This window comes from Cololabis saira, chromosome 8 (genome assembly GCF_033807715.1).
Source record: "Cololabis saira isolate AMF1-May2022 chromosome 8, fColSai1.1, whole genome shotgun sequence".
Classification (NCBI taxonomy): domain Eukaryota; kingdom Metazoa; phylum Chordata; class Actinopteri; order Beloniformes; family Belonidae; genus Cololabis; species Cololabis saira.
This window is the reverse complement of record NC_084594.1, coordinates 16,127,533-16,140,116: the sequence shown is the minus strand read 5'-3', so window position 1 is coordinate 16,140,116 and position 12,584 is coordinate 16,127,533. Positions and strand designations below refer to the sequence as shown.

The 12,584-nt window shown below is 39.4% G+C and overlaps 1 protein-coding gene across 6 annotated transcripts in view; it reads right to left on the bottom strand.

Moving 5' to 3' along the window:
• The window catches only part of LOC133448412 (membrane-associated guanylate kinase, WW and PDZ domain-containing protein 3), a 187,339-nt gene that overhangs the window by 27,164 nt on the left and 147,591 nt on the right, over window positions 1-12,584 (bottom strand). For all 6 annotated transcript variants that reach the window (XM_061726908.1, XM_061726907.1, XM_061726910.1 and 3 more), the window contains 3 exons: window positions 9,909-9,988; window positions 9,111-9,168; window positions 6,074-6,180 (listed from right to left, as the gene is read on the bottom strand). In XM_061726908.1, coding sequence (XP_061582892.1) covers window positions 6,074-6,180; window positions 9,111-9,168; window positions 9,909-9,988 — 245 coding nt within the window. The remainder of the gene's footprint in view (window positions 1-6,073; window positions 6,181-9,110; window positions 9,169-9,908; window positions 9,989-12,584) is intronic.

Sequence of the window (12,584 nt, the reverse complement as noted above, 5' to 3'; positions counted from 1 at the left end):
CTGGGCTGCGGATGTGACGTCACATGACGCTGCATGCACGTTCTCCCCGTTCTCCCGTGCCGGTGTCGGTGCTTTTTTTTCCCACCTGCTTTTTTTTACCGGCTCCCCGTACGTGATGACGTTCCGTCTTGTGATTGGCTTTTGACCGTCAGTAAGATCACTGATAATTCTGATAATTCCTTGTATATGTTTCTTCTCCCTTTTACCTCCACTATGATCTGCTGCTTCTGACTTTACAGAAGTGTATGTCTCTATATGTTCTCATTGTTGAATCTGTAAATGTCTAAGCAAAATAGTCATAAAACATTATATAAATATAATTAAAAAAATTTAACGTCAACTAAGCGCTCACTGATTAATCCGCAATTGCCAAAAAAGACGTTTTGAATGTGAAGACACGGGGAAAAACTACCTTCCTAGCTTAACATGGCAAAAAAATACCATTGCGGGGAAAAAATGCACACTTCCGGGGAAAATATTGCAGCCCGATACAATCTGGTACTCACACCGGCTTCACTGTTGGCTGCAGTACCCCTGACGGCCGTCGTGGTGAAGGGTGGCGCTATCGAGTCTCATTTTTTTAAAAGGAGCCTCATGCTCCTTTAAATAAAAGTCGTGACTGTTGGGTTCTATTTTTAAGTAACAATAACAAAGACTATTGATGATTTACTGTGAAGTGGAAAGAATGAAGCACTCAAATTTAACGTTGATGACTATGTTTTTTTTTCTTTCATTCACAACAGGTTTAAATTGTCAAGATTATAAATTATACCGAAATATGAGAAAACACTACACTTTGATATGTCATTTGAAATCTGGAGCTTTAACTGGAGTTCAGATGTCTGTCTCACCTGAAAACAGCTGCTTTGTTATGGAAATCTAAAGCAGCATATCTTCAGTCCCATTTCATCTCTTCCTGCACGTACAGGGTGACTCGACAGTCACTTCCAGTTGTAATGCACCATTTCTTATCGAGTTTTCAAGAACATGTCTGTGAATTTCTCCCACTTTCCCTTAGTTTTTTATTATGAACAATCTATAACTCTGAGTGTGAGGGGAATATAAAAGCAGATGCAGACAAACTATCAAATGGTTCACCAGTCATGAAACACCCATCGCAGAACAGCTGTGAGTGTAAATGATGGCAGTCAGTTTGGACTGCAGATGTCCGCGCTGTTGTAAGGATCAAGCAGAGTTTATTTACATAATCACACACAAACTGCTCAATAAAATCATCCCCCATCTCCTTAATGAATTCTAAAATAAACATGTAATGGTGCATCGCAGTCCAGAGAAAGAAACAGAGGTAAAGAAAGACCTGAGGGAGGTGAGGAGGAAGTGAGTGTGGCGTGGGCAAGCCTGAACTCGTCTGGGAGAGTCCAACGGTCTATGAGTCAACGTTCGGGAGCCGACAGTTAAAATCAGTGGCAGCCAAAATCATATCTGCCCGATCAAGCAGTTGTGGATTATGACTAACAGTAAACGTTGACTAACAATAGAAAGAGCTGCAGTAATTGGAAACTAAAATAATGAGTCAACATACAAACAAAACATTTCCCTTAAATAAGAACCACTAATAAATGGGATATTGATGAAAGGGGTATTTTGGAGTAAATATCAAATTAGTGAAAGTGAGAATCACATTTAATAGAATACAGTATGTCTTAACCATGTCTTATTCACGATTAGGGGTGGGCAAAAATATCGATATGGCAATATATCGCGATACTTTTCCAGCCGACTCAATATCGATATTAAAGATTTGAATATCGATTTATTTATTTATTTTTTATTTATTTATTTTTTTAATATTTTTTATCCCCGATTTTTTTCCCATTATATCACCAAGTGCTCCTACCTAAGTGACAGTCCTGGGCATTGCAACTCTCTACCAACCCTGGGAGGGCCCTGCACTGAGCTCAGGTTTTATTTCACGTTTTATTTCATTTTATAATTTATTTTTTATATAACACAATTGCCTGTCCTTAAAAAATGAAAAATATTGGACAGAGGTTTATTTATTTATGGATTTATATCTATACTGACTGATCACTGTGCCTGTCCTTGGTTTTAGTACCCATCTTTCTTGTGTTTATTATCATTTGCCACATAATTAAAGCAACCTCATACTAAATTTAATGTTAATTTCATATGATGTAAATAATATGAAAAACATATACAAATAAGTTGTAACTTTAGCTTGTGTAGTTATAATAAAACATATATACAACTTGGATTTTAAGATGTGTAATGCATTTTTAGGTGAACTATGTAGAATATAATAATCGGGATATCGCATAATCGGGATATCGCAATGTGTATCGTATCGTGGCTCAAGTATCGTGATGCGTATCGTATCGTGAGGTCCTTCCCAATACCCACCCCTATTCACGATACATCATGTTGTGTTTCTGTTTAAATGAAATCACTTTCCACCAAAACTCCCTTGCATTTTCCTCTCAGGGAAAAGCGTAAGAGCCGGCGCCGTAGACGGACAGGAAGCTGCTCTGGTTTCATCATAGCAACCGTCTGACACCTCAGTGGGTTGTGTAATCAGTAATCAGCGGTGAGATGGCGGTTTCCTCAGTCCCTACACACCTGAGCAAGAGAGATGTCTGATTATGCCCGGCCTCTCTAATGTGCTGTTCCACCAGCTGTTGACACATGCACAGTTAAAAGCCGGCCTCCTCCCCTGCATTCCGTTTTTTTTTTTCCTCTTTTCTGAATCCCTGCCAGCGATATAAGCTTGTCGGTTTCCACCGTTGTGGCACCGTCATCTATTATACAGTCATTTCGGTGAAAACATGCCTAATTCATGATGTTTATTGTGGAAGAAAAGCATCAACGTAAAGGATGGACTAACCGGAGAGCTGATAGAGATGTGTTGTTGTGAGCAAACAAGGGACGACAGGGCTCATTCTGGCAATCTATTATTATTTTCTCTTGAAGGCTGACACATTCAGCTGACCCCGTTTGAAATGACGACGTTCCCTGCTTTCTATTCCTGGGAAACATATTCATCAGAGCCGACTGACAGAGGTGAAGGGGTTACCCTCTGCACCGAGCATAAGCCAAAGTAATGAAATTACCGTCATAGTCAGGACAATTAGCTTATGCTTATGTCCAAGATGATTAAAAGTGAATACAAAAATGGAATAAGCCCACTGAAAATGACTACAGTGAGGCCAAACTTTTCCTATGATCAAAATGGTAAAAAAAAAAAAAAAAAAAGAAGAGAGCTTTGTTAGTCTATGGGCGAGGGAAGCAAAATGCACTGAAGCTGCAAAAAGCCATAATTTCAGGCGGCTCGAGTCTAACAGGAATTTCTTGTTTTAAACACATTAATAACAGCGCAGGTCAGAGAAGTTTCGAGCAATCATGACTATACATGTATTTGCAAGATTTATAAGCCTGAGGGTGTTGTGTCAAGCCATTTTAAAATGCTACAGCTCACACATGTTGCAGTAGCAATGGAAGATTTGAAGGTTTAGATGAGTGCAAAATCTATTTCTGTGCATCATTCATCATGGTCTTCTGCAGTTATGACATGGTGGATGTTTTAGCTCTAGGTGTCATTTAGGAGCCACACAGTTGTTCCTCTGGTGTTGTGTATTTCCCTCGGGTGTGTTACAGAGGAGTACTTGCATGTTATTGCAACAAGAGAAAATTATAGGCGACGGGTAATGACTCATAAAAGTTAGTGGAGAATTGTCCAGCTTGTGCTGATGTGACATTGGGTGTGGGTTGTGTTGATTGCTGCAAAGGAAACAAGAACATCCTGATACTCACTGCATCCTCAGAGTCTAAATTAAAAAGTAAAAAAAAAAAGATTCAGATGTAGAACCTGATCTATACATTGAAAAAAAACCTGTGGAAACCTGTTTTGAAACGGCCTTTTTAAGTAATCCTACAAACAAACAACTAGGTAATGAAGTTCATATAAGTCATCAAGTCATTGGCCTTCGGCAGGAGGGTCCCCCCTTATGAGCCTGGTCCTGCTCAAGGTTTCTTCCCTCCTAGAGGGGAGTTTTTCCTTGCCACTGTTTGGCTTAAGGCTTTTCTCCCACTATGGGAGTTTTTACCTGCCATTGTTTATGTAATAATTGCTCGGGGGTTTATGTTTATGTTTATGTTCATGTTCTGGATCTCTGGAAAGTGTCTAGAGACAACATCTGTTGTATTAGACGCTATATAAATAAAATTGAATTGAATTGAATTGAATCATGTCTTGCTGTCTGGACCACTGTGGATGGTACATAGCCTAGAAATCTGGGCATTAATCTAGACTGCTGGCAGTAGGGCTGTTCGATTTTGCCCAAAAAATAATTTTTTTTTAATTTTTTTCTCTCAAAATCCGATTTTCGATTACGATTACGATTATTTTGTGAATTGACAAAAGGCAAAGAAATGATTTCAAATATGCTGTTTTTTTATTGAACATTTGCCCCATTGGGCTTTAAGTGCAAACTTTGCTCTTATTAAACCAAAAATGAATGAATAAAGTACAAAACTCTGTAAAATAAGTTGAAAAAAAGTTTTAAAAAATATAATAAAATATAAAGTTTTATCTCAGTTAAATCAGCAAATCAGCACTTGCAAACATACAGTAAGTTATATTTCCAATTAAATAAAACAAGACATTTTCTAATTAAACTAAACTGGGTCTTTGCATGCTAAATAATAATGCAACCCATGAAGGAGGTAGAGGTGTGTAATGTCAGTCATTACATTTGCTGTTCACATTTGCAAGTTTTTTGCAAGGAACACGAGCCGGTCTACCCGGTGGCATGTTCCAACGCCCCCTCCTACACTAAAGAGCCTCTCCCATGGGGCACTTGTCGCAGGTATTGAGAGGTATTTCCATCAATCATTAATATGGTATCAATCATTAATATGTGTGCAGACAAGGTAAAAAAAAAAAATAAATAAAAAAAATAAAAAAAAAAAAAAAAAAATTGAAAAATCGATTTTACGATTTTCACGTTTTAACATCGTTCTAATTACATAATCGCGATTACGATTTAAAATCGATTAATCGAACAGCCCTAGCTGGCATATTTAACTTTGCTGTGCAGGTATGTGCAGCTACCATCCATTGGAGCTCAGTGAATATGCCCCAAAAGTTGTGGGGAGCCAATCAAATCAGTCAATCCTTGTAGAGCGGGTCTCTGGGTGGGCTTAACGCGGCAGATTGGCAACATTGTAATCTGGATGTAAACAATGTAGATGGCTGCAGTTGAGGATTAGCAGTTGTTTGAATTCGCTTTGGTATCCACAGATAAAGACTTTTTCTTTGAAAACTGAACAGACGACGACATTCAAATCACTCGGTTGGAAGGTGGATTTTCTGTTTTGCTGACAGGCTGCAGCAAAAGTTTTATTTACTCCTCAACAGAACACACTGATGTTGACTCGTCTCCAAGGCTCTCAATACATCACCCTGTCCGATGCTCTGATTAGTCGTAGTGCTAACCAACTGTGTGCATATAAGCAACCGTTGGTACCGCCCCTTGGATGGAGAAACCCTGTGGATCATTTTCAGACCCACATATTCCTGGATGTGGATCTGATGTATCAGGCTAGATGTTACCAGCAACCAGAATGAAATTGCAGGTCTAACCAAATGCACTAATCATATGCATTATTAAGATTAAAAACCTATGTATTTTAGTATTAATGTGCATTCCATGGCTCTGAAAGAAGGCTCTGATGTATTGCAACAGGGTACTAAAAAAGAACCGATTATCTTTTGAATTATACATTGTAATCTTTAAGAAATGTCTTCAAACTTTTGTCTCGTTTAACCTTTTTCAAGACTTTATTTTAAGTTAGCACTGCAGCAGATCTTGATAAGAGTTTCATGATGAGTATTTCTGTAACTCTGGCAGGCTCAGCTATGCCCTTTTGATGTGCTTTGAATTTCAAATCCCCACGTTACATCAACTAAAATCACAACCGTGGAAGATTGTTTCAAAAATATATATTATTCAAACTTGAGCTTTAAGTCTTTGCACCTTTTCCTCAGACACTGACACTCTTGCACACAGCTTACCACAAGGCGTGACAGTTTTACCTTGAGAAGGTGAAGCTGCGGCTCGCTGGATGGCCGCCGCCTCCTGGTTCAGCTTCTTTTTTGCTTCGAGGACGGGGTTCTCAAACTGGGTCTTCTGGTTGATGTGGCTGGAACAAAAACTTCCCACGTTACAAAGATACACTTGGAAAACCTTATAATTATTAAACTCACTCTATTATTCTCTGCATACAGTCATATTTTACATCTACCTCTAGAACCATGAATCCACTGTTCATGGAAAGCTAAACACGGAAACAGTACGGACACATATGCAGTCATGTGACAAGGTTGGTACCCCCTCTTTTTAATCTTATGGATGTATATGTTAAAAAATAAAAAACAATATTTTGGTAATTGTATGTAACAGTATTATGCAAAAACAATAACTTTTGCACCATCCCATTATTTATTTAAGGACAATGAATCAAAGAAGTACCCCCCCTAATTGTTTCCGAAAATTGAAGGAGGGCAAGCTGCAGCCATATGCTGCTAATCATCAGCTCTAGATAAATTAAATAAAAATCAACATCCAGACCTCAGTCCAATTAAAATACTGTTGCAGCAATTTAAAGTCCCATTGCTTTAACAATCCTAGGCCTGTTACAGTATTAGCTGGTAAAAATCTGAAGCCTTCATGATGAACCAAAACAATGTGAACTGCCACTTCCTATTTTGTCATTAATGAAATGACCCCCAGGAGTTATTTCAGGCAGGCAGTCCCTGCGCCTGCTTACATTACCCCTCTGAATGGTTCATTCTAGTTACTCCATTTGCTCTCTGACCTCTATAAAGAACAAGAAATACATGTCCTTAGATGCCTTCAGATGTCTCATCGACCACGCTCACTGTTGCTCTCATAATGTCGATCCCACCTCCACCCCAGCTTTCACTTGTGGGCTCTGATTCGGGGGATATTTCTTTGTAAGCCTGATAAATGATGCTTGATCAGAGCCTAAACAACAAAGCCAAATATGTTTTACAATGAAAGTGTTTCAAACTTCCCTGGGTGAGTTGTCTGACTGAAAGGTCCTGGTAATGGTCAAGTTCCATTCAAGCAGAGGCCAACAAATCTTTTTTCGATTTTGTTTCTATTGACAGCAGTTCGCATGACATTTGGCAGTCTATTTGTATGAACAAGGAGGCGTCCGGCCAAAGAAAGGTCCCTTTTTATGGGTGTTCTGTCCTCTTGCATAGATAAAATGACTTTGGTTCGTCTGGGTCCCCATCCACAGTATAACTAAAGTGGAATTACATTCTTAATCTCTTAAGAAGCTTAATAGCAATTTATTTTGATGTCGATTGATAACCCAAAGATGACATTGTTATTTTGCTGCAAACACATATTATGTTCTAACGCTAAACAGCTTAGATTCATGCCATTTTGCCCCCTAATGAAAGTTTATATCATTTAGCAATAGACCTAGGATTCATTTCTCTGTCAAATGTTCTTTGAAGAGAGCTGTTTATACGCAAATGTCCTAAAACTTCAAAAACTCAAACATTAAAGACAAATGGGTTAAAATTTTTCAACAGTGATGTGAGCAACCAATATAATCATACAGGAAATAATTACTTTGTGCTTATGCTCCAAAAGATGGATGCGGACGCTGTTGAATTATGCACTTAGTATTGACTGCATGATTTATTTTTCTTTTTATTTCATTTTTGTTAAATCCAGTCGAGGCAGGTGGTCGCCCTTCCTGAGTCTGGTTCTGCCAGTTGTTTCCTCCTGTTAGCGGGGAGGTTTTCCTTCCCACAGTCGCCTAATACTTGGTCAGGACAGGGGAATGTACTGTAGAAAAGTTTTGATGCAATCTGTTGATTTCCTGAGCAAAGAAATAACTATTGTCATTTTATCAGCTTTGTATTAATTGGACTAATTTGAAATGAGTTGAACTGTTTTCTTGATGACCCTTGAAATTACATTTGTTGTGATTTGACCTAATATGAATAAAGCTAATTTGAACAATGGCACAGTGAAAAAGGTTATATGTTGTTGTTTGTCTGACAATGTATTTGCCTAATATCAGATTAATTTTACTGTTTAACACATGAGAAAACCATGTGATTAAAACAGTAGGCTAAGAACTTTTGCACACGACTGTTGTAAAGGTTGACTCATCCTTTATTTATGTGCTAAAACTACTATGGCTTTCAGCTACTTGTTATTGTAGGAAATTAAGCCCTGACTGCCAGTCACATCCCACTTTTAAACAACAAGGTAAACAGCTTGTTCTCCCTTCAGCATACAAACCACAGCTCCTCCTTCACAGCGAGCCCATTTCAGACTAAACACCGGCAGTTACAGTCTCCCATCTATACGTCACTGACTCTCCTCGTCCACACGTTTCCCCTCTCATGTCATTTCTACCTGGGACGTTGTCATCTGCAGCTCGAGCAATAAAACAACACGAGCCTTCCCATATTTCCTTTTATCACAACAGATTGCCGGCACTGCTTCCAGCCGCTACTCTGCTGCTACCATGTGTTCTAGTTAAGAGTCTTCCCATTTCTCCCCACTGCTGGGACGAGGGCTGTCGAACGTAATGGTTCATTCAGCGCACACACACACACACATACATATATATATATATATAAAGATGTAGTGACATACACACAGACTCACAGACTTGTACTTTCACAAGCATACTGACACAGAAGGCACCAAAAGCACAATCAATGCAGCGTTCACATGCAGGTCACAGCAGAGACATTCATTTTACCACCCACTGATAAACAAAAGGAAAATCCTGATCCAACTCTTCCAGGTAAATGCTTCCTGCCTGCGTTTTACATAACTTATAGCCTTCTCACCCAAGAAGAACGAAATGAGCCGAGTGCAAAATCCATTTATTTATTTTTAGACAGAATCGATTTATGCCCGTCCGGTGCTAATAAACACAAAGCAGCGTAATATTCACTTGTGGTCTGATCCCTTATGTGCACCTGGAGTAAACAAGGGAGATAAAACTATCTGCAATGTTTGTGTTGGCAAAAGAAATGTGACATATTGATATACGGTATCATTTAAACTTACTCAACGTAGTAGGTGCCGTATTGTGGGTCATCAATTTTCTCCCAGCCGTAGGGTAGCTCTGCAAAAAGAAAATAATGCGCATTGTGCTGTGAGTAGATGCAAAAGACAGAGTGGATAAACAGGCACAATAATCAAGACATTGAAATGGGGAAATGGGAATTGTAACCTGTTCCGCAGACTGAACAGGTTTTCTCCTGTTTGGTTTAATAAAATAGGCATGAAAAACAATTACAATAATTTAGAGTGTGCTCAGTTCATTTTCGCAGTGAGCAGGGTGGCTGGAATGGCTGATGTACATCACGCCCTGATGAACAGATAAAGCAGAAGGAGAGAAAAAAAGCTCTTAATGCACGAGAGAGCTTTGGAGTTGCTTTTCAGAAGCAACCCACCAACTAGGATACTGTTGTAAAAATCCATTAAAACCAGTCTAGAAGGGCTCCAGTCTTTCAGCTGTGGTCACTCTCGGCTTCCGCCTGCACTTAAACTCGCTTAATCATCCCGAGGATATGAAGGCATCTCTGGGATTTCCTCTAAGTAGAGGCCCTGATTTCAGTCAAATTTGTGCCGTGACACTTTGATGCTCGGAGGGACTTTCAAGCTATGTGCTATTTCAATGCTCAGCCGAACACTCAGGTTGCATCCTTTTAAGGTGATTAATATGTGAATAAGGGTGAAGTGGTGGGTTGTGTAATGTAGAGCACATACAATAGCGGTATGGCCTTGTGTAAATGCATGTGGAGTGGTTAATGGATTTAGTGAATGCTTGAGCGAAGCAACAGAGAAGTCTCCAGCACGTACCGCCGTCCTCGCACTTTTCAGGAGGCTTTGCCTTCTTCGCTAGGCGGGGGTCCAACCATGTGGTCGTCTTCGTATTGTGACTGTGGAGCACAAAACAGCAGCCGGTAAATATCAACAGTAAACACCTGCGCCAGCAGGGAATCGGCATGAAACGCCAGAAAAACAGCAAGCGTATTTCCATGTAGATTTGCTCTTGTGCACAAAGCTTATTGAATTCCTTAACAAATATATGATGCACTGCTTTCTGCTCAGCTGTCTGAGGGTACATTTTCATGGGCAACAATAGTCCAAACATAACTCGATTAAGGGCTTAGTCTGAAAAAAGGCGGTTTCTGATTATATTATCCCAAATAATGTAATATTTTGAGTGAGCAATAATTCAAATAACTAAACCTATGTGGAGTAACCCAATCTTATTTTAATAAACATGCATACACCTTAATTGCTCTAATACATACGTTCTTTTTTACTCGTGACAAAACAAGGCTACTTAACAAAAGTTGCCCTAAGCTCCAGCAGGGAACATGCTAAACAGAAGGAAAAAAGAAATCACTCTTTTAAGAAGAAACATGAGTAAAGTTCAGACTTTCTAGGGATGTGCACATCATGACATCATACTCTGTAATATGTAAATAGAAATATGAATCAAAACTCAAAGCCAATAGTGTCTCCATGTGATTATAGATAGAGGGTCTTTGCTGAAAGGTCCACAAAACCTTTATGGTCTTCTGGTACCTTCCATGATAAGTGGTTTGGAGCCAAATACGAATGTAGCGCTCTGCTATAAATGATGTTTGAGTGTACAGATATTCAGTATATGATACTGCTGTTCAAATGAGTCCCATGGTTATTTGGGTAAAGTAGTGAAATGTTCCATGTTTTCCATGGTCTGTGAATGTTTCATGATGTTTCAGGGTTTGTCATTTGATTAGCCAGGTATCAATCTGGTGTTTAGCCAATCTGTGCCTGTCAGAGATGGATGTAATCTACCTACCGGATTCGGAGGGGGGCTAAAAAGAGACGTGAGAGAGACGAGAGACTGAAGTCTGGGTACGGTGATGAGACGAGGAAAAGAGAAAATGACAATTAACAGTATTTGGAGGTTTAATGAGACCGTTTAAAATTACTGGGTTATTGACCTTTTAAGTCGGAGGGTCTGTTTTGAGTGTTATTGGTACCCATTGAGTTACGTGAGCAAGTTCAGAGTGATAGAGCCATGTCCGAGATGCCATTATCGTGCTTGTAGAGCTAACGTTACCCAAGCCTTGGTTAACTGGGAGGTGTGTCACTACCTGATGTGAGTCCCTACCGGATTTGAGTCACACATGCGCAGTCGCGTCCAACAACAGAGAATGTTATGCTATATAAGGGTATTGATGCAAAAAATCTTTATATTATTTTTAGCAAAAAATCTTTATATTATTTTTAGCAAAAAATATTTATATTATTTTTAGCAAGCATAGCTAAGCATGATAGCCAAATTACCTTTCAAGATGTAATTACTCATAGAACGAGTAATCTTCCATTTGTCAGCTTTTCCCAAACTGGGATGGAACTTTCTGGATTCCATGTAGGCATGAAGATGATGGAAAACATTAAAGTCGCTCATTTTAATCAATAATCGGGTAATGACAACACTACTTCTCCACTGAAATGCACATGTTGGACGCGACTGCGCATGCGTGACTCAAATCGGGTAGCGGACTCACATCAGGTAGTGACAAGGATACCGCGTGTGTGTGTGAGGAAGACATATTGTGCGCAGAGGTTCCTGAGTGAGTATGACGCGAGTACTGGGAAACACTTTCACAAGGATACGAGCTCCAACTCAACAAGCGCGCCAACGATATGGTACCATTTTGACTTACAAAACCCCGGGGTATTCATTTTATTTCTTTTTATTTTATTATTGAGCTCAAGGGTCACCAGGTTGAATTAAAGGGGGATGCCCTATGTTTTTTTTGGGTTATGTAAATAAATACGTTATTCCTGTTGAACATATCTGCAGTCATAAGTGTTTATTTAAGTGTGGTGTTATCAGGACTGTAGTGTGTTAAAGCTACATGCATGGGAGTGTTTATTATGACAATGTAGCTATTGGATCAGCTAACCAGGCCTCTCTGCACCCTAGTGAGAGTCATACGTTCTAAGGTTAAGTAAACTCAGTTAAACTGTCATATTTTCGTGGGCTCCCTCCAATTCAGCTCCCATGCATCAGGGGTCACTATCTATAAGGGATTTTGCCATGACTAAGCTGAAATAGAATAGAATTGGTTGGGAGGGCTACATGAATTTCATGGTGCCCTTACTGTTACATAGTATTGAAACAACAAATACAACACTTGCAATGCTGGGCCAAAGTCACTGAACCGCTGATGTACACTCTCAGTCAGTAAAAAAATCTAGAAATAACTGAAGGTTGCAATCAAAAGGAATAAAAGATGTGTATTTTATGCAACTCATCTTTTTTCCTAACTGTCTGAGGGGCTCAGTCTGTTTCTGCTGATCAATGAACTCACTTGAGGCCCACAACCCCATCGCTGTACGCCAGTGATCAATGCTAACACGTCTGCTGGGTTGATTATGATGACAGAATACCTGCATTTCAAGCCAATACTAATGTCTACTATTCAGACTGAATCCTACCTGCCCCAACAATTCACACCTGCAGAAGTG